Consider the following 22,563-nt stretch of genomic DNA (forward strand, 5'->3'; position numbering starts at 1 on the left):
CCCTCGCAGCCGTTTTTAGTATCGTCACGCAACGCTATGTAGTGGCACAAAGAAGCCAGTCAATTGATTGGTAAAAAAGCAACATGCTAATGGTATTGAAAAATATTGAGCTTTAAAATACTCTCCTCTGATATTAAAACTACAAGTGACATTTACAAAGCGATTGAGTTTTTAAACGACATTCAAAGGACACAGCATCACAATGTATTTAAATCATGCTTAGACGTGATAAATACCCAACACCAGTGTCAGATCTGGATATATTTTTAAAAGACTACGTGCTGTGTACAGCTAAACATTGTTCTCTGAGATTGCGTAAACCTAAACTTTACGGAGATATGAAAAGCAGTTACTCTAAGATAACGGCAGCTATGGAAAAATTATTATATTTTTGAGTAGACATATCTGATAAACGGGCTACAAATTCAAAAGGAATATGCGCGAACTGAATAAATTGACTGTTGAATATTTTAAAGGTTCTGCTCAACTTACACAATTTTCCCTTGCTGAACATAAACTGTACTGAGCCGTATCTTGGTCCGCTATATAGAAGCAATATCATCGTTCAAATTTTAAACTGTAAGATCCCTGAAAGACGTCTCCTCAATGGAGCAATATATAAAAGGTTTCAAAGCTTTCACGCCGGTGAAGATGTGCGGCCTGTCACCTCTTGCAAGTTTTTACAAAATTTGACCAGGGAAAGCTTGCAGCACAAGTCCGTAAGGATGACTGCGAATTGGAGATACACCTATAGGCTGGCTAGTCGCGGTTAAATTGGCTGAAGCATGACAAGAAGTAGAAGTGGTAGCGATGGGAAATAAACATTTTGAGGATTTCCCACAGCACAAGGCTGGGGATTCTCCACTGTCATCCTCAACGTGAAGTAAGCGCTTCGCTCTCGGAAGTTCACGATCCTTGTAGATTTGTTTTAGTTCAATTTTCAGCTCTTCAAGGTGATCAGAGGCCTTTTTGAACTTGATAAGTCGCCTATAGCACGCTTTACAAACTGCCAATTCGCTGGTCGCTGAATAGCAGCTCACATTAACATCCAGACAGGAACTTACTATGTCTGGAAAATCGAAAGAGCTTTTACCAAATATATAAATTTTTTCTTTTTTTGGAATTTCCGTGGAACAAATGAAGCAACGATTGCTTTGCAACACTTTCTTTGGCGTATCCCCCATTGAAAAAACTCCGATCTTTTTAGAATGTGAGCATTTCTCGAGAACTTGAGAATTTGAGACCGCGGGAAAAACCACGTTGTTTACAATATTCTGTGATTTGATTGGTCACATACTGAACAATGTCAGTGATCTGATTGGTGCAAAGACTACAAAGAGAAAGGAATGTTGTTTGAATGTGAGCAGCCATTTGTGGGGAGGAGCGTTGCGTGACGATACTAAAAACGGCTGCGAGGGAGACTAAGCCCTAATTATTCCTGTGGATAACACAGTCAGTTTCCCCAATACTTAACTGGGACCACGGCAATACACTGTAATTATTTCTGTGAGTGTGTACATAGTACAGGTCTTGGGTGGAGTTAATCGAGGCCTGGCTAGCCCAATCATACATATAAGTTTACTGTAAACTGAGCATACAGGCAGATGGCTATGTAATCTAAGATGGATATTTGCTAATTCTCCTTCTAACAACTGTTCAAACACCAGTGATCAACAGTCATTTCTACTTCCCTATAACACAAAAGTCCAAATTAAAACCCAAATAGATAAATACCAAATGTGTACTCTTTATTGATGTGGTACGTAAGAGGAATGTTCTGCTTTGAATAATAATCCTATTTGAACGCACAGGTTCTTACTCTGCTCCCAACATCATTGGCTTCATAGCTCAGTTGGTAGAGCATCGCACCGGTAATCGCGAGGTCACGGGTTCAAACCCCGTTGAAGTCCAGAATTTTTTTCAGGCTTCTTTACGCAATTGCATAAATTGTGTTCACTGCGACAATCATTTCTTCATTTTCGGTGCTCACTCTGTGTTACTTATTTCTCATAAATGGGTTTTTTGATACATGTACATTGCACAGATAATAATCTCAAGGGGTATTATTTGCTAACATATGGAAGCTACAACTATAAGAAAATCACTATCATCCGGGCAATCAAACTCAACCTACTTTTGAAATGACTCCTGGGTTCAAACCTTTCACAAAATCAGTATGTTAATCAGTACTGGATTTTTTGTTTTTCCTGAATAACAGGTGTAACATACAACATTCCAGTGTGTGTATGGCTACAGGAGAATCATCCATATGTTCCTCCCTTGGTGTTTGTTAAACCCACCAGCAGCATGGCTATCAAAGCATCACATCACGTGGACACCAACGGCAGAGTTTATCTTCCTTTCCTACATGAGTGGTCTTATGTATGTATTTCATATTATTATCATTGCTCCTCTATAAAATGTATATATCATCACCAAAACTGCTGCTCGACAGTTGTTTATATTTTAACAGTAGAGTACGTCATGTCATATTTCAGTGAAACTTTGATTTACATGTAATGAACATCTATAACAAAGTCCTTTGTAAGATGAGCAATATTCCTAGCCCCAGCAATAGATTGTAAAACATATGGAAAGAACGTTGATATAACAAGACCTCCCTATAGCGAACATATTTTGTCAGTCCCTTGTCCCTTCATTATAATTATTGAGGTTCCTCTGTACAAAAAATTTGGCCTTGTGTACATTGTAATAATAATAATAGTAATAATAATGGTTTATTTAACAGATCCACGGGGTGGCTCTTCCCTGTTAAATTACATTCAAAATAAATTAAATTACATTGTGTATGCATTTCTTTGGGACAACAGTCCAATGCTATTAGTCGCAACAACTTCCTCAGTGCACTCTAAGCTAAAAATTAACATTACTTTGTTTTAAATGAAGAGGAGATTGTAGCAGGTAAAGACGCAGTTTATGCAGTTGCAATTCGCTGACCTCTGCAATACCTGTGCAGCACTCTAACCATTTTAGCTAGCAAGCCAAGTGGGAGCTGCAGGTTATGAAATTGGTTCATAATATACCCAGGAAATTTTAATGTGCTGTGTATTTGAATCAGGGAATGAAGAAATGAATGACAAGGAAAGAACAAGGGCTACAACTGGCAAAAACTTCCCCTGGACTCCACATTGCTTGATACCCTTCAACTATCAATAATTTTATTTTTCGTGTCCAGAAAGGTTACATCCAAAGGCATCTTAAAGCCCCAATGTTAACACCCCCCCTCCCCCCCAACCAGACTGATCTCCAGGGATGTCCCTAAGAGCCAACTAACAGCTTATATCACTGGCCAAAAAAGACCGTAACACCAGCTTAAATTACTCTGGAAAACAAAAACTTGGGGCTTTTTTGAAGGTGCAGAAGTCAGCTGGACTAATGAAAAAGCCTGCTTAGCTCTTCCTTAGCTACATCCCTGGATCTCCCTAGATTTCTTAAAGAAATTATTGGTTGACAGAGTTTGATAAAAGATCACAGCCTTTAATTTTCTTTGGTGATCATTTTACTGATTCTCAAAACCTTTTCTCTTGATGATGTATTGATATTGTTAGGAGAAAACTGACTTTGGTCACTCTTTGAACTTAAAGGCTTAATATTATAAACCCATGTATCATCCTAAATTTTAAATGAGAGCCTGGGCATTATTCACTCAAGTCTTGTAATAAAGGCTGTACAACATAATTTATTTGCATTCGAAAAGAACTGAAGCAATCAGGAACAGAAGTGGTTGGGTAATTTTTTTCAACAATTTCATTCATTTATTATTTCATTCTATTTATTCGTTGTAAATCCCCTCACCCCCGAATCAATGTTGTTTAATGTAGTAAAAGAAAGATTTGAAGTCTAAAATACAACGGGAAAGGGGATAGGCATGTCCGCGGTTCAAAAAGGGGGCATTTTATAGAAGTGTCTCTGCAGTCAACACTTTTGTCCCTCATTGTAGCCCCAGCATCTTACCATCATTATTCAAGTATATAAATTTAAAAGTGATGTTATTTGGACTTTGATTGAACATTCAGTGGGGCCCAAGACAGTGCTCTAACAGCACCAGGTGGCCTCTGGCACCTAACAGCTCTAAAAGATGTTACTTTTTCATAAAAATCATAATATATGCTGGGCACCCTGAATTTCACAGAGAACCCTGGGCCTCCTTACAGTACAGCTTTGGATCGAGTAGGACAAATTAACCCATTCGCCCCAAAACTGCCTGAAATTTTGCTTTCTGCGCATGCCCGAACTTTGCAAGCTTATATTTTGGATCTGGATCAGAAAGCCGCAAAGTGTATGACCTGTAAACCGCTTTGCAGTAAGTTTTAGCTCCTTATAGCGGGACCAAGACTTGAAAATCAAACACATTTTTAGGCAAAATTCCTGGGAGCAAATGGGTTAAGTTCAGTTGTTGACAACAAAGGATAAGGGTAGGTTGTGATCTTCTTTTGCAGCCTAAATCTGATCTTGCAGCACTGCTTCAGATCCTTTGCTGTGTGTTTGCTGATCATCCACCTGTTTACTCCAAAACTGCACAGCCTCAGCAGCCACCTGCTCCTTACCGTCCTCCCACAGGGGGATACCCTCATCAGTATGGAAGTTATCCCCCAAATCCAGCAGCATCAACCCCCTACCCTGTGGCGGGACCTGGTAGGATGCCCATGCCAATGCCTATGCCAGGTATGTTGTAACAACACAACAATTTCACATCAGATAAATCGCACAGGTTCCACCAATAGTCATAGCAAATATGGTGGTCCTCATGCAAGCACAGAGGTATTTACTTAACAGTATTTATTTTATCCAACCAGAGGGGAGACAGGGAGTTAAAGCTTCTAATCAGCTATTTTGATCCATCTTCTTCATACTTCTATTGTTTTCTTGAGCAATTTGAAATCCACTGTGTGCTTGCTAGGACTGTCACAGCTTCACCTCAGCTTCACTTTGGCCAGACTTTCAAGAGGGACCTGGGTCAGGTCTTTTTGTGGTTGCTGTAGCAGTCATGTGGTTAAACCCATGCCATTCTTCTTCATAACGTGGCAATCATGTGTTTTGCCTGTTTCTACCTCCCACAACATGAATTAAGGGTTGGATTTTGGGGGGCATAGATGGTATTTGGGTGACCAAAATGACCTAGTGACAGATGGTAGAGAGGACCTCCATGAAATCAAGGAAGAAGGATGAATTGTGATGTGTTTTACTGGTTAAAGTGATAAACGGTGGTCCCCACACAGCACACAGGTAGTCAAGGGACACCCCAAACCTAAGCTTACAAGCAGGAGAAGTGTATGAAATTAACTTTTCTTTCAACAAGCCATTTGGCTCCTAAATGATAATTATTATTTCAAAGTGGTGGCCAAGTCCAAGAAGTGCATGTACTGTTAGCCATGAGGTTTTGTGGTATTTATCAAAAGAAAACTAGTCACTTACAGCAAATTTTTTTAATTTTCAGAATATTTTGTGATCCTTTTCTTTGCTGTTTTTTGTTTTTGTTTTTTTGTTGGGATCAATTTAGGTTTCTGGGAAACTGCCCACCTACCCATCCCCTAAGCTAACATTAACACTTACTTCTCACTTAGGGCAAAATGTTGGAGGGGAGGGGTAGGTGGGCAGTTTCTCTTTTTGGTGCGAGTTGTTTTGAGTTTGACTAGCTCTTATGTCTCAATTCCAACAGGTACTAGTCCTGGAGGGTCCTCAGGGGGCAGACCTCCTTACCCAGCCTATCCCCAACAGGGTGGAGCTTCCAATCCTCCGTATCCAGTGACTCAACCTAACTATCCAGCAGCCACCAGCACACAATCCTCTTATCCACCAAGCTATCCTGCACCTGTTACTCGCACTAACCTGGTGACAACATCGGACACAGCATCAACAAATAGCAGTATAAATGACGAGGCTGTGAGAGCCTCATTGCAGTCAGCTCTGGAGGATAAATTAAAACGAAGCACAAGAGCTTTGTTTGAGCAAGCACAGGTGACTGCCTTTACATTTACTTAAAAGAAACTAATTATATGGTTTGTACAGTGTCTTGAATTCTTTAAAAAGGTCAAGAAATTTACAAACCTGTATCCAGACATAAAAATAGTACTGAGGCTTCTTTTACACCCCCTTTGAGTTCATAGATAAAGAAAGGATGGCTTAACAAGTAAGGGCTCGGGGTGGGGGAGGGGGGTACTCCTGGGAATTCTTGGTGGGGGTGTGCCGCCCGGTTCTCCAAATCCTGACCCTATTTCAGACCAAAAAATGTCATTTTCCACACCTGTTTTCAGACCTCAAAAAATTCATACCCATTTTCAGACCCGGTGGTGGTAACAAAACACAACATTACATGTTTACCATAAAACAAAAATTATGTCATCATCCTTTCTTAATTTGCATTTTACACTTTCTCTCTTATTCAGTTGGAATTGAAACGACGAACACATTGATACGCAACCGTAGTTCCTTCATAAACTATACCCGATTCCACACCGAAATGAGCAAGGTCTATACCCGTTTTCAGACCAAAACGGCGCAAAGACCCTACCCTTTGGGACGGCACATACCTATTTGGCTTATATAAGGGAGTAAGAGGGAGTAACTCCGCCCCACCCCCCGCAGGGAACTAGGAAGATCCTGGCGCTAGTGTTAAGTGCAACCTTCTGCATGTAGACTGAATACAGAAAACATATGATACTGGGATGAACCGCCTTCTAGGATGTTTCTCCCTCCATGTAAACAGCCCATCAGTTCTTTCTAATTTCTTTACACTTGATTAGCACTCTTAATTAGAACAGCAGAAAGTTTAAGTTACTTTACATATTTTCTTGAACAGATGGAGTTAGATCAGCTGAACAGAACCCAACATGAGTTAAAACACGGAAGTGAACAACTAGAAGATATCCTCAGGAAACTCGAAAAGGAACAGGTAAAAATTTGAGGGGGGCTTTGGTGGTGGGGGAGAACTTCCCCCCCCCCCCCCCCCCCCACAGAGCTCTCTCGCAGGCTATAATAATGCCTGATTGGGAAACTTTACGAGGTTCTTTAGATGCTTATACCCCCGTTTTCCAAATCTATGCGGACATTCAGTCAGTTCAAAATTCCCACAATTTTACTCGATCTCTGTCCTGGTAGTAAGTTCAGGATAGAGCTACAACTTGAATTCACTTCCTGTCACGTCACACCGCAAAAGCCACTGTTCACGAGACCAGTTTTGCAAATCCTCTTAAAACGTAACTTGAGAAAACAGCTGACATTTTGCGATGCCACCACTCGCAGCCAACCCAGTGGTGGTGTCGCAAAATGTTAGCCTGCTTCTCGCGCGGCAAAATTTTCCCGCGCTAGCACAAGTTTGCCTGGCTACGAAATTTCGGCTGTTTTCTCAGACTAAATGAAACCGTAACTAAGAAAGGAAAGCCATGAAATCCGGATTTGGATTTCTTATAATAATTGATATCCACCTTGAGGATTTCTCGTTTTATTGCAAAACCCTAAATCCGAATTTCGAGATCTAAATCCGGATTTCCCAATCGAACGCATCCTTAGTCTATATTGCTTTGACAGTGCAGTTAATTTATTATTGCAAAATTATAGTCTTGGTCTTTTGTATGTCTTTTACCTTACAGGCGGATGTAGACAATGACATCAAACTGTTAACACAAAAGAACGAAGAGATAACTGAAGTTATATCTCAACTAGAAAGCAATTCAGCAACACTAGAAATTGATGACGCAGTCGTCACAACAGCTCCCCTCTACAATCAGTAAGTGCTTCGGTCACAGATATAGTCTAAGATTTATTACTTTTTTGGACGTAGCAACTTTCTTTATCCGACAGAATTTTTCAGTTGTTTTACCACTGAAGCCTTTGTTACTTTACGTTCATCGATACATACATACACACATACTTTATTGCTTCCTTCCCAAAGGGGCTTTTCAGGAACAATCATTATTTATAAGCATTACATTTAACCAATTAAAACACTCAACTTAGCGCTAATTACAATGCTAACTAATTACTAATTACAATACTTTTAGACTTAACTAAGAAGCATTTACAAAATTATCTAAAAGCTGGTTCCTTAAGAGACGTTTAAAAATGTGAACAGATTGGCTTAACTTAAGAGAAGGTTCGAAATTGTTCCAAAGCTTAATAGTCCTGTAATAAAAAGCTCTCTGTCCGAAGGCTGTTCTATAAAGGCGGATGTTTATCTTTTGACTATTCCGAGTTGTTCGTTGCTAACTTGCTCATTGGTAATAAATTGGGTTATAAGATGTTCAGGGGCTTGACCGGTCATGCATTTGAAGGCCATAATAGCTTGGTGATAATATAGTTGGTTCTTAACAGGCAACCAAGACAGGCTTTTTAAGAGGGGTGTTACATGATCATATTTTCTCGCACTACTGACGATTCGGCAAGCAATAGATCTACATTACTAGGGCAAAACGGTAAAATAGATCTGAAATTAGTACTGGGCTTATTCGCCAGTTCCAGTTCCCTGGGATTTGATACACCTTTCCTTTCTGTTTCACCCCACCTACTCCTCCCACAATTAAGAACCAAAAAAAGGAAAAGCTGATAACCAGTTGCTGAATTCTCCTGACTTGATGCTAAATTAACTTACGTGTAAAGCTTAATGGCACGTCATGGTTGTAAAGTTATCAAATGTCCAGAAATTGCGTACATCTTGTAGGTCCCTGATTTGAATCTTTTACTCTTGTTTCTTTGTGGAAGATTAAGATTTGTCAGTTGTCAAAGCACATTCTATAACACTTGATCCGCGTTTTTTCTGTAGAATTCTCAATCTGTTTGCGGAGGAAAATGCAGTGGAGGATACAATCTACTATCTGAGTGAATCATTAAGGAAAGAAGGATTAGACTTAGAAGTTTTTCTCAAGGTAATAATAATGCTAGCTACATTATTGTTGATAATTATACGGAGAACGATATACATGCAGGTAGCTCTATTTCAGTGATTCACAACTACATATTTATCATTTTGTTGTCGTTGTTGTTTACTTCAAACTTCTAAACTAGCCAGCATCACGTTCACGCGCAGAATGCACATACAGTCAACTCTCTTACTAAAACGGACACCTTTGGGACCAGCACTAAGTGTCCATCTTAGAGAGATGTCAAACTTATAGAGAGTCAAATAAAGAGAGTAAATAAAGGCAGGAACCAACTCTGGGTGTCCGTTTAACAGAGATGTCCGTTAAATGAGAGTCGACTGTACTGTATAGAGAGTACAGTCGACTGTAATCTCTGTACTGTGCGGTCGACTCGGACAACTCTGTGAAGGGACACCTACAGTTGGTCTCTACCTTTATTTACTCCCTTTATTTGACTCTCTAAGAGGGACAAGACGGAGACCGTCTTAGCGAGAGTTGACTGTATATTGATTTAGGTGGGTCACATTTAACCTTGCCATAGTACTGAAGAACACACTAGTGAGCGCTTACCATTTGTATGGAAAACCCGGTAATTCCGGGGAGAATTTAAGTGGAATGGTTTATCCCGGTGGAAATTTCCGGAAAAAAAGTACCTTTCGAGGTATTACCTTTTTCCGTTTTTACCGAAACGACCGAAATTATTTGTACCATTTGTCTAGTTAACCAGTGCCAGGCGGAAGGTGATTTGTTTTAACCCAGGCCCACTCGTTATCTGGTGTTTTGCAAATGGTACAACTCTAACCTGTTTCTCTTTTTGGAGACCTTTTCAGGCTAACGCTCCGTTGGCTTCGCGTGACGTCAATTGTCCCTGTTTCATTTTACATTTTACGGTACCTGTATGTCAGTCGCAAAATAGTAGTAAACATCAGCCGGGGGATTTTTAAGGGTCGTGATTTACAAGCTTTTCTCGTGTTCTCCCAACATCTCGCGTGGGTTATCACGCCGGTAAACCCATAGAAAGTGTGATCTATTGCTTCTATAAAATAACTTTAAGTAAAACTATGATAAATTTTTAACGAATCAGAACGCGCGTACTATCTTAGTTATTTTATAAAAGCCGATCAGAAATGGGGAAGTTATCGAGACATTATTGAGCCGCTGTTGTAAACTGCAGGACGCCATGAATTATAAACTGATTGCTTTTATGTCTTTTTTTTTTTGCAGAATGTAAGGACATTATCTCGGAAACAGTTTATGCTAAGAGCTCTTCTGTACAAAGCCAGAAAAACAGCTGGATTAAGTGAAGTGGCAGGGTGAAAAGATATATGTAAAAAGAAAATGAAATTACATTGTACTTCTTTAAACTTGTTTTGAATCGCTATTAATAGTCTTGGAAAATTGATGTTTATAACACCGGCGGAAAAACGGTGGTTTCCTCATATAAACTTAAAAACAGGATCAAAGATAATCGTTAGAAGCGAAAAGGCAAACATTGTACCCAAGATATTCCCCTCAGTAGCCGCTTTGCTGCTGTTTTAAACTTCACTATGAAACCGTGCTTAAACAAAGAGTAATCCATGCTCCTTTGTAAAATATTAAAAAACAAAGTGCGTCAGGTGTCTTCACTTTAATGGAAGATGGTCTTTAAGTTAATTTCATCCATCGATGATTTTTGCCATTTTGATCCTAAACATTTGTATTCACTTTTAAGGTTTAAAATACGGGTATCAAAAGCCTTTTTTAGTCTGAAATAGTAATGTATATGTTGTGGTTCAATTTTATCCTTGGTTTAAATTTTATTTTCTTTTGTTTTTAGATATGTTAATGTATGATAATGAGTTTAAAACAAAAGAAAATAAAATTTAAACCAAGGACAAAATTGAACCACAACATATATATGTTACGGTTTTGATCTCTTAAGGCTGGTTTTCACTAGCGACGGAGTCGGAGTCGGAGTCGTGATCAGAAGCGTAGAGCTTATGATCAAGTGAAAACAGCGTTCCGATTTCGCTTACGACTCCGTCGCTTACGTTCCGCTTATGATCTAGTAAAAACCAGATTGTCGGAGGCGGATGCAGAAGCGGAAGAACCAAACCAATCACAAAGCGTGGGAACGTGCATATTCTGATTGGTTTATCCTTCCGCTTCTGCTTCCGACTCCGACAGTCTGGTTTTCACTAGATCATAAGCGGAACGTAAGCGACGGAGTCGGAAGAAAATGGAAACGTTCTGATTCTTCTGACTCCGATTCCGTCGCGCTTATGACTCCGCTTACGACTGCGATTTTTGATTTTCACTAGGTCATAAGCGCTCTTACGACTCCGCTTACGACTCCGACTCCGACTCCGTCGCTAGTGAAAACCAGCCTTTAGAGCTGGTTCACACGAGTGACGCAAATGCAAGCGCAAAGATAAGAAAACAAGAGTGAACTGTGTCAACGCAAACGCAAGTGCCGATGCAACAAATTAAATGGGAATCAATCAATCAATAGACTTTATTTTATTCCTAAGAGGGGAGCACGTGATAGTAGTGAAACGGATGACCTTGTGGCCCTCTGTAAAGTAAAACTTAAGATATAAAAATGAGCGATGACCTAAACTAGAAATAATATAAAAAGCAAAACTGAAATAGAAATAACTATCTAATCCTCTGGATCAGTAGAAGATTCTGGGAAACTCCCCACCCGCCCCGTCAAAAACAAACATTTTGGCCTAAGTAAGAATTAGCGTTAACGTTGTGTTAGGGGAGGGGTAGGTGGGAGGCTTAGCGATTAGCAGCCGCTCTTCGGGAAATTGAGCCCGTATTCACCCCTCCCCCCTCCCCCCTTGAAGAGTCTGTCGGGGAAAGATTAAGGACCAGACTCGGCGCGAGTTCGGCGGAAATCGAGCCTACTGGGTTGGCAGTTTCCAAGAATCTTGTGCTCGTTGGAACATTATCTTATGTCTGCGTTTGCGTTAACGTCGGTCATGTGAAGCATCCCCTGAGGCTATTCACACTTAGACGAAGAGACCTCGTTGTTGTTATGTTTGCTGTCGATGTTTTTAAACCTGCGAGCGATTAACAGATTAAGGAGAAGTTATTGTTTGCTGTATTACGTATTGTTTTCGTGTGAGGTTTTGAACTCGGAAATGGCCTATTCTATTAGGCTTATGAGAAGTACAGCGTCTAAACAGGGCCTGCGAAAAGTAGCCACTACACTGTAGTTAGACTAGTCTGCTACACAGCCGTTTTCAGCGTCGTCACGCAACGCTCCTCCCAACAAACAGTTTGTTAGGAGGAGCGTTGCATGACAACAGTAAAAGGGCTGTGCAGCAGACCATAGGTAGACTGGAACTAACAGTGTGGGGAAATTGAGTCTCAAAATCGGGCATGCTTCATCCTTCTCTTGATGTACAGATTCTGTTGGAAAAGGAAAAAAGGCAAAACTAATTCATGAGTTATGGGAAAATTCCAGCGAGTAGATAGTCAACCTGTCCACAGAGTAGAGTGATTTTACTTGACCCGTGAAACAGATAATAACAACTACTACAAAACAGCTACTAATAAACAACAGAAGAAAATAGAGTGCATAGTATTCTACTACCTATTTCACGGGTTAAGTAAAATCACTCTAATGTTTTTCATGTAGTTATAGCTAAGATGGCACTGGCTGCCTTGTTAGCTAAGTGTTCAGGTATGACTATGGTTTTTGTATATCACCGGCTACCTTCTGCTTTCCTTGTCCTTCCTTCTTCCATGCCACTCGGCGAAGTTAATGGGAAAGCTTTTTAATTTGCAGTAAGAATCAGGGACATCACGAAAGGAAGATAGGAAAAAAACGAATATAAAGGAAATCATGAGAAAAGAAAGGTGTAAACATTATGAAATTACAGTATCATGTAATTTTAGGCTAACGCGCGCAACTGAACTGATCCGTTTGTTGTCTTTTACAAAGTCTGTAATAGTTGTTTCATAAACACGATACAATTGTTCAATTCTTTATTAAACTGTGCTTGTAAAGGAAGGTGCCATAGCCTGGAGTATAATGGGCTGTTTGTAGTTTTAATAAAGGTATTCCGTGTATTATTTCATAGTATTTCATGGGATTACGAACAATAAATAGTATGTTAAATAGTGCTTTTCTGGGAGAAAAGCACAAAACGGTGAAAAATGTTTCAAGAGGAAAATAAAAATTTGTAAAGAACCCTCTATGACTGGAAGCAAGCCTGTTGGCTATTCATAAGTGCAACTCGTTTTTGAAATCATAGAAAACGGGAAACAACTTCAGCTGCAGTTGCATGAGGGGGTCACTCTCTTAGGCCGCCTTTAATAGCAAGTAAGGAAATAATTTATTTAACCAGGGTAGCCCATTCAGCCACGAGGCTGGTATCCATAGGAAGCCTGAGAAATAAAGATGTCTACAATTTAAAAAGAGAATTATACTGACAAAAATTTAGCTATGTCATTGTAAAAAGTGTGTGCCAAAAGATAAGAGAGAAGAGTTATAAGGTAAACCGCGGCAGGATTAGCTCAGTCGGAAGAGCGTTTGACTGCAGAGCGGAAGGGCGCTGGTTTCCATTCCCAGGGTCGGACCAATACTCAGGGTCTTAAAATAACTGAGAAATGAAGGTATTTCCTCTACACTACAAGTGGCTAGACCTTCTCGTGGCTCGGATGACCGCGTAAAAATGGCGGTTCCGTCTCCAGTAAAAATAGTGTCCCCAACTAGTATTTTCCTGCTAAATACCTTGACACTCGAAAGAAGTGCGTTTTTTAATAATTAAGCGCCATATTTTTAAAACTATTTATATTTTCTATTTATATGGGAAAAGCTTTTCCCAGGACAAGGTAATAAAGTCATTCTCCCAGCCTATTCAGCTGAGCGAGCTTTTACGAGAAAAAATTTGACCCCTTTGCCCGAGCCAACAGCGGTTGCGCAGGATCTGATTCTCCTTGGCAGATTTGACCCAGCTTGGTGAGCCAAAGTGTTTATCTGGGGAAAAAGTGTCCCAGACCTTCAATGTTTGCGACCATCGTTATTTTAAGTCATAAGCTATGTACTGCTGAACAATGACGACCAAATCCCGGGGGTGCACTCCTAGGGTCGAAAGCGTTCGTTTCCAACAAAACAATGTTCCCACCATTCCCCGCATGTTCACAGAGTTTCCCTGGGACTATTAGCAAAAGAAGGGATTCCTGGAGGAACACAACAAATTTTCACGGGAAAAAAAATTGAAAACTAGAGACTCCCGTCCGGGTGATGGATGTCTCCTTTTGCCACAGTGTCACAAGTTCTCTCTCCTGCATGTAGTGGGTGGGGACGAGGTAATGTACGGGTCAGTGGTCTATCTTCTGAGCGGTCGCTAAGCACAGCAAGTAACAGACAAGATGGCGGATCGATGGCGGATCGATGGCGAACAAAAGTCAGTTTCGTTTGCGGCCCTTTCCTCGACCTGTGATTCACCGATTACACTGATCTCTTCAGGTGCACAATCATTCTGTTCAGCAGATGTCAGAGGTAATTGATAAAGACGAAACAACTTTTCTTCAATTCTCCTAATATTAACTTAAGCATAGGCGGCCCAGACGTAGTGTGTGTCAATATAAACATGGACACAATGGGATGAGTCGTTGAAATTCCCATGAACTAATAGTCCAAAAGCCAAAATATAACAAAACAAAGCTAAGATGCCTTTAACTGAATGTCTCCTTGTCTTTCCTGGCCAGTTAAAGTGGCATTTTGTTGAGTTTTGCAATGGTAGGTACTATCCTGGGGTATCCAATCGATGGAAATCGATCATCGGAAGACCAATCGATCAATAGATATCAATCGATAAAATTAGTTAATTGATATCGATTGGTATCAGTAAATCGATGATCAATCAATAACCACACAAAAACCGTTATAGATTGCTATCAATTGGCACAGCAACCTTGAACAGACATCACACACACTACCAGTGATGAGCTCCTGACGCTACCTGTCCGATCATCCGCCATTTTTAGGAAGCCCTGGGGACGAAATTGGTAAAACAATTCCGCCCCAGTCTTCAATGCAAAGATTATATCCTGTTGCACGTGTACTCGAATTACCCACTTGCCCATCATTGCCTTTCCGTATCACCCGGGGTATTCAATCGATGGAAATCGATGATCGGAAAACCAATCGATCAATTGATATCAATCGATAACCACACGAATCTTCACCATCTAAGGTCATTGATTATCAATATCAATCAATTAATTGGTATTGATTGTCATTGATTATCAATACCCCACTAAAGAAAGAATAATAATTATTAAATTGTCATCGATTATCGATTTCATCAATTGGATACCCCACTAAAGAAGAATAGTTAAAAGCTGTCTACAAACAAAAACCGGACCATCTCCACACACCTCCATGCGAAGCATTATAAATTTGAGAATAATCAACGAGTCCACTCCAAATTGCTATTGGCTAATCTGCAGGTAACATGTGCTCCGGCTTCTTGCTCACTGGCTCCACAAATCCCATTGCAACTGCACGATAATCGCCCGTTCATCAGCAAATACTTGACCTTTACGCTCCGCCATGACTGCAAATGATCAGAATTGCTACGCGACATGAATATTCAAGCTTAGCGACCACGTCCGCGCAACAATGCAGCACTTGCTATGGGACGGATGGTACTATTGTTTCTAGGTAAATCAATCAGGAAAATAATATTGAAGCCCTTCTAATTTTCAAAAAGACTCAATTTGCCCTAGGATGACGGAACAGATATGAATTTTATAGCGGAGCTGAAAAAAAAAGAGCGGCAGTGGAAAAAGTGAGAACGTGTACCACATTTCCTTCTTAAAATGTGAAAACCAGGAAGTTTCTGGACATTTCACGTTGTAGTCATAATAATAATAATAATAATAATAATAATAATAATTTATTCATTTATAGTGCGCTTTTTAACATGCTAGGTGATCAAAAGGGCATTACAACAATAAATAACCTAAAAACTATTAATACAAATATTAGAAATATACAAATATATTTAACATCTAAGAGATATTAAAAGCTAATTTAAAAAGATAATTTTTAAGATTAGATTTAACAGTAGAAATACATTTGATGCTGCGGAGGCTAACAGGAAGAACGTCCCATAAAGTGGGCGCAGCCACACTGAAGGATCTGTCACCAAATGACTTTTTCATTTTTCCTGATGGATGCTTTAATAAAACACCTTCATTAGAGCGCAGCAAATAGCGCGTATTACTCTTAGTATAAATTAAATCAATGATGTAGCTAGGTGCCATGCCATAGAGGGCTTTGAAAGTAAGTAATAAAATTTTAAAATTAAGTCTATATCTTACTGGTAACCAGTGTAAATTTATCAAAACAGGCATAATATGGTCATACTTTTTACATGACATAAGCAGCCTAGCTGCAGTGTTCTGTACTCTTTGCAACTTAGCTATTTCAAAACATGCAAGTCATGCAAAACAACAGCAAGGAAATGTACAAATAAGTGTGCTGCAATTAGACCTATTGTTTTGTTGTTTTTCACAGTTCTCGTTAAGGGCACCCAACAACTGTTTATGTAAAATATCTGTTCGGAGAAGCAAATTTGCGTAGAATTTTCGTTTACTTGGCTAAGAATTTCTAGACAACCATTTCATTCATGTACAATTTTCGAAGCTCATTTAATAAATTCCCTACGATTTTCTGAAGTTTAATTTTTCACATTTCACTCTCCTGGTTTGGCTATTTTCGTAGATAAAAAGGAAACCTAAAATTTTCAGATTCAAAAAATGTGACGGAAGAAGGAATCAGAAAAATTATCTCCCTCGTAATGGGTTAAATTGCATCTAAAACTTTCAGGAAAATAATACTGAATTCCTCGTAATTTTGAAAGACTCATGTTCCCCCAGAATGGCCAAACAGATACAAATTTTATCGCACCACTTTGAATGCATTTCTATAGAGCTAAAAGTGCTTTATAAATAGCTAAAAAAGTGTTTTCAATGTATTTGAGGAAACCGTCGTTTGGTGCCCCATCTCATTGCCTTCCCCACTTAGCATTGCACAATTTTATTTTTAGTATTGAGCAAACTATAAATATTATCGAGAACTTCACTTTTAGCCCTCCTGACTAAATCTATGTATTAGCGCCGCTTAGAATGCATTTTTAGAGATCTTGAGTACTCTGGATAGCCTTAAAAGTATTTTCAATGCATTTAGGGGGAAATCATCAATGGGTGCCCCTGAGTTTTGAAAATAAAAATAATAAAAAGATATCGCTCACATAGATTTTTCGTTACCATATCTTCAGCTGCATACCAGAGGCCAGATTTTGCCTTTTTCTCAGGCAGAAAATTCTCGTCCTCCCTTGCCACTTTGGACAACATATTGTGGAGTAAGATATAGTTCTGGAAAGAACTGTTTATTTAATTAATCCAAGCCAATCGGTCCAGTAGAGTCAAGAGCCTGGGCAAGCGGCTGGTCAAACAATGTGACAGCGAACATTAGAAGAATTCGAACTTGAAAAACGGGGCCGCCCTGTTGAAAACTGTTTACGGCCAGTTGCGCAATTGCCTTTTGTTTTCTGGTCAAAACTAACGAAGCAGTCTCTCCCTCAGTGTTGATTGACCTAGAAGCAATAGTACCATCCCTCCCATAGCAAGTGCTGCATTGAATATTCACATCACGTAGTAATCCTGCCTGTTTGCAGTCATGGTGGAGCATAAAGGTCAAGTGTTTGTTGATGAGCAAGCGATTATCATGCAGTTGCAATGGGTTTTGTGGAGCCAGCGAGCAAGATTCGTTGATTATTCTCAAATTTATAGCACTTCGGTGGAGGTGCATGGAGATGGGTTTTTTTTTGTAGCCAGCCTTTAATTCTTCTTTGGTGAATAGTATCTACGATTGCAGAACTCGACAAATGCCACTTTAACCGGCCAGCAAAAGACAAGGAGACGTTCAGTTAAAGGTGTCTTAGCTTTGTTTTGTTATATTTTGACTTTTGGACTATTTTAGTACATGGCAGTTTCGACAACTCACCTCATTTTGTCCATGTTATTGACACACACTACATCTGGGCTACCTGTGACTCAAGCAGCTACTGCTTGTGCAAACTCGTCATGATCAATATAGTTTAATGTTACTAAAGATTAGTATAAAAAGCTTTTGAGTGGTTCCCCCTTCAAATCTGACAACTCCATTAAATGGTTAATTTTTTTAACCTCTTGGATATAATCTCCATTGAAAGAACCCTTAAACTTAAGCTAATTCAGGATACATGATTCTCCTTGGTAATCAAAGCTTAGTTAGAGTATCAACTTTTAAGAACAAACTGAAAAACACCTTCTCACGTAACTTGTTCTTTTCCCTTCATCCCCCTCCCTTTTTCTTTTTCTATGCCTTCGTCTCTTGTCTTTTTTTTCTTTTAATTTTGCCTTTAGTACCTTACGTACCTTTTGTTACTCTTTCGTAAATGGTTCTTTTTTTTGTGCTATTTGGAATATACACTGTAGTAGAGAAACCCTACTTTACTTACATAAACCTCATGGTTTCTTTTGGCTTTCTTGCCATTTTCTCATATTTCCTTGTACTTAATTATTTGCAACACCACAAGGTGGTGAGATAGTAAATAAAAATTAAAATTAAAAGATATCCTTAATGAAAAAATTTTAATTTCAGGGCTCTAAAGTGATTTTTTAAAAGACAACAATGTACAATATCTGACAGTGAGAAATTATCAAGAGTAAGCATTCCAATGCCACCAAAGGTTATGAAATGCAACTATTGTGAAAAGTACTTTAGCCAGTCATGGAGTTGCAAGCGCCATGAACTCACTCACACAGGAGAAAAACCTTATCAGTGCAAGTATTGTAATAAGTGCTTTACACAGTCATCAACTTGCAAGTGGCATGAAATTACCCACACAGGAGTGAAACCTTATCAGTGCAAGTATTGTGATAAGTGCTATAGACATTCAACCAATTGCAAGGTGCATGAACGTACCCACACAGGGGTGACACCTTATCAGTGCAAGTATTGTGATAAGTGCTTTAGGCGGTCGTCAACTTGCAAGCAGCATGAATTTATCCACACAGGAGTGAAACCTTATCGGTGCAAATACTGTGAAAAAAGCTTCCGTGCTTCGTCAACTTGCAAGGAACATGAACGTACCCACACAGGAGTGAAACCTTATCAGTGCAAGTATTGTGAAAAGTGCTTCAGTTATTTATCACATTGCAAGGAGCATGAACGTACCCACACAGGAGAGAAACCTTATCTCTGCAAGTATTGTGACAAGTGCTTCACACAGTCATCCAATTGCAAGGTGCATGAACGTACCCACACAGGAGTGAAACCTTATCACTGCAAGTCTTGTGATAAGTGCTTCACACAGTCATCACAGTGCAAGCAACATGAACTTACACATCTGACATGCAGGGATGAAACTGTATCGGTGCAAGCATTGTGATCACTGCTTTACACAGTCATCACATTGCAAGTAGCATCACTTTACCCACCCACTTATAAAATGTAAAACCTTATCATTGCAAGTATTGTGAAAAACGTTTTAGCCAGTCATTCATTGTCAGGCAACATGAATGTACCTACACAGGAGGAGACCTTGTCATGGTTTTGGAAGCCATCTTGACAAGTACATTGTAGGAAAGCACATGAAAAATTACAGTGTTTGCATGAGAATCCAATGCCGAATAATTTCTGTAAAGTAGCTGTTCTGAAAAAAATATGAATTGTAAACTAAACTACACAGCAAAGGATTCTACTAACAAATTTTTGGGGCCATACCTTTTGCTTAAAGGGACAGGTTCACAGTTCAGTGCATGCTCATTTATCAAAATGCTGTTTTTCTGCCAGGGCATGCTGTATCGTCTTTGCAAGCAATATGATCATGACATAAGGTTGTCAAAGAACCAATCTGCACACTCCCCTGGCAGTCACTTGATCAACTTATGTGCAAATGGCTGTAAATTAATCAACCATGGAATAAAATCTTTGGGTCAACAATAAATTCAACGTTGGTAGTGTTGGCACACTCCACTAATTTTTCCGGCGCTTTCCGGCGTCAGGTTTTTTTGAAATACACTTCTACTTTTAAATACACTCTGAGATCGCTGAGATACATGTGAGTTTGATTATTAACCGATAGAATTAATAATAAATTGGAAAAAAGTAATTTAATTAATGAGCATGCGCTTAACCGTGAAATGTCCCTTTAAATTTCTCCAGATGCTTCCTTTAGATTTCAACATATTTGTTTGCAATTTTTCTGGGAAATTTTAGTTGGTTGGAAAAAATTTTTTACAGACAAATATGTAGCTGCATGCAACGCCCTCCTATTTTTTCTGTAGAATCCTTAGGAGTGAAGCTTTAGTTTACAATTCATATTTTATTTAGAACGGCCATTTTACGGAAATTATTTGACATTAGATTCTCATACAAACACTGTAATTTCTCACGCAGTTGCCTACCCCTCAAGATGGCTTCCAAAACCCTGCCAAAGTCTATAAAGCCTTATGAGTGCAAGAATTGTGGTAAGAGCTTCAGCCAATCATCAAATTGCAAACAACATGAACTTACACATGCAGGTGTGAAAAGTGATAAGTGCCTTACATGGTCATCGAATTACAAGAAACATGAACTTGAAGTACCTTTGAATTTGCAGCAGGAAATCAACTAGTATTAGACCCTTCCAATGATTTTTCAACTGTTAACATGTTAGGGAAAATTCGTCAACTCCGCTAGAAAAAGCATCTTTGACTTAGTAAAATTGCCAAGTTTGAGAGTGATTTGTTGAAAACTGACGGAGATGTACAAATGTAGCTCCCCAAGTCGCAAAATTTTACAGACGTTTGTATGGTGTGAGGCACGAACTTATAGCTGTAGATGGTTCCTTTTTGGAAATGATTCCAGTGTGATTACAGCCCTGGGTTAAAAATGGAACCCATTTTTCTTGTTCTTTCTGTACCTGACTCATATTTGTTATGATGTAGCGTGTTGTACCAGTTTCTACTTCTAGCACGTGGCTTACAAATTACTTGTAATCTCTAGTATTAGTGAGCTTACGCAACAGGACGGGAGAGGAAAGAAGACTGCAAACCTTGTGTGACAAGCGTGACAATAATTTTGTTTGAAACAACTTTTCACCAAACTTCACTTTCCTTTAATCAGATCCCATTGTAAACTAGTAAAGAACCAGAAAACATTAGACAGTGTTAAGTGAAGATCACAACAAAACACGCATGTGATAGCCCTGTCATGTTTGTCACTTAGTGTTTTGCCTTCCTCTTCATCCCGCCGTTCCATTGCGTAAACTCACGACAGAAGTGCAGTCAAGGGGAGCGCGAGTGGTGACGGGAAGGAGGATAGAGGGGAAACTCCCTTTTATTTTTCTCATTCTCATCACCCCTTGCGTTCCCTTCGGTCACGCTTCTTGGGGAAGTGTCAAGGATGGAGCAGAAATAAGGAGATTTGATTTATCTTGGTTCAGGTTTAGGCCTCTGACGCACTGCTCAACCCCGGGGGGAGGGGGTACTCAATAAAGTTTTACACGTGGAGGTTCTATCGCGGGGTCCAACCCCTTACCCTTTCGCATACCTTTTATTGACAAATTGTACCCCTTTCAAATACATAATTTACATCTTGTTTAGATCTTGGCATACCTTATGAATGCTGTAACTGCACTGTGTTGGAAATATGAGTAATCACAAATAAACCAGAGCTTTTTCTCGACATTTTCACAGTCAAAATGCATTTGTTAGGCCCTTGGGCCTTTTTACAGACCAAAAGACAGCTTTCCTTACCTTTTCATATACTTCGACTGGTGAAATATCCCTACCCTTTGAAAGTAATCTTAGTAACCTCATCTGGTGTGAGAGCCCTCGTGCAGTTTGAGGTCGTTCCTAACCTTACATGAAATAGAATATAAGCATGATAAACCAATAGGAACTAAAACTATTTGCAATCTTTTAAGGTATAAATACATATTATTTCGGATCAAAAAATCGGACTAGAATTTCCCAAACAATCGGCCCACCCTCGACCCGGAAACATGGTTATACTAGCGATTGGTAGGAAGTTTTTGCGTTTTATCCTGACCTCAAAGCGAGTACAAATTGGCAACCTCGTGTTGAAAGGTATTGCCGGCTTTTGCTTTTCCTATGGTATTTACTTGATATGATAGGGTGGCTTTTATTTCCCTTTAGCGAATGTCGGAGAGGTTGGCTGAAAAACGAAATTTGCGGTGTGCGGAAAAAACCGATCGCGGAGTGTGGACTGTGGAAAATTTTTAACTTTAAATTTATATTCTGACACAAAAATACATGCTATCTATTTGTGTCACTCCGCTCTTGATTCACACCCTTTCTTTCCAGACAACCTGTTAGGAAAGTGGCTAAGTTGTGAGAAGAGTGACTCCAGAAAACTTCATTCAGTGAAATAAATGAGCAAATGCAGATTGAAAAGGATGTTTGGGAAGCCGTGATAGAAGGTCTGGATAGGGATTAAATTAACTCTCAACAATTCGCTTTCCCAGGATTTATCCATTCACCATAAATGCTACTCTCATTCAGACCCGGCCTCCTAGCACTTTGCCCATTACTGATACCTATTCTCTTTTTTACTTGACCATTACCCTTGATTGACTTGACAGTCTATCCTTTCACAACCGTCCCCGCCAGATTGAATGTTGCCGTCTCG

At 39.5% G+C, this 22,563-nt stretch overlaps 2 protein-coding genes across 2 annotated transcripts in view; both read left to right on the forward strand.

Moving 5' to 3' along the window:
* Window positions 1-10,637, forward strand: part of LOC140932818 (tumor susceptibility gene 101 protein-like) — a 27,200-nt gene extending 16,563 nt beyond the window's left edge. Inside the window, exons 9-15 of the mRNA XM_073382325.1 lie at window positions 2,219-2,382; window positions 4,461-4,686; window positions 5,681-5,979; window positions 6,821-6,913; window positions 7,611-7,747; window positions 8,780-8,882; window positions 10,101-10,637. Of these exons, the coding sequence (XP_073238426.1) occupies window positions 2,219-2,382; window positions 4,461-4,686; window positions 5,681-5,979; window positions 6,821-6,913; window positions 7,611-7,747; window positions 8,780-8,882; window positions 10,101-10,193 (1,115 nt within the window). The 3' untranslated portion in view covers window positions 10,194-10,637. The remainder of the gene's footprint in view (window positions 1-2,218; window positions 2,383-4,460; window positions 4,687-5,680; window positions 5,980-6,820; window positions 6,914-7,610; window positions 7,748-8,779; window positions 8,883-10,100) is intronic.
* Window positions 10,638-14,253: 3,616 nt separating this feature from the next.
* On the forward strand, window positions 14,254-19,918 carry LOC140932797 (uncharacterized). The gene is made up of 2 exons (XM_073382308.1): window positions 14,254-14,373; window positions 18,529-19,918. The coding sequence occupies exon 2, from the start codon at window positions 18,605-18,607 to the stop codon at window positions 19,316-19,318; it is 714 nt and encodes a 237-aa protein (XP_073238409.1). The 5' UTR covers window positions 14,254-14,373; window positions 18,529-18,604; the 3' UTR covers window positions 19,319-19,918.
* Window positions 19,919-22,563: the final 2,645 nt, after the last annotated feature.

The sequence above is a fragment of the Porites lutea genome, chromosome 4, assembly GCF_958299795.1.
Source record: "Porites lutea chromosome 4, jaPorLute2.1, whole genome shotgun sequence".
In the NCBI taxonomy this organism is placed as follows: Eukaryota; Metazoa; Cnidaria; class Anthozoa; order Scleractinia; family Poritidae; genus Porites; species Porites lutea.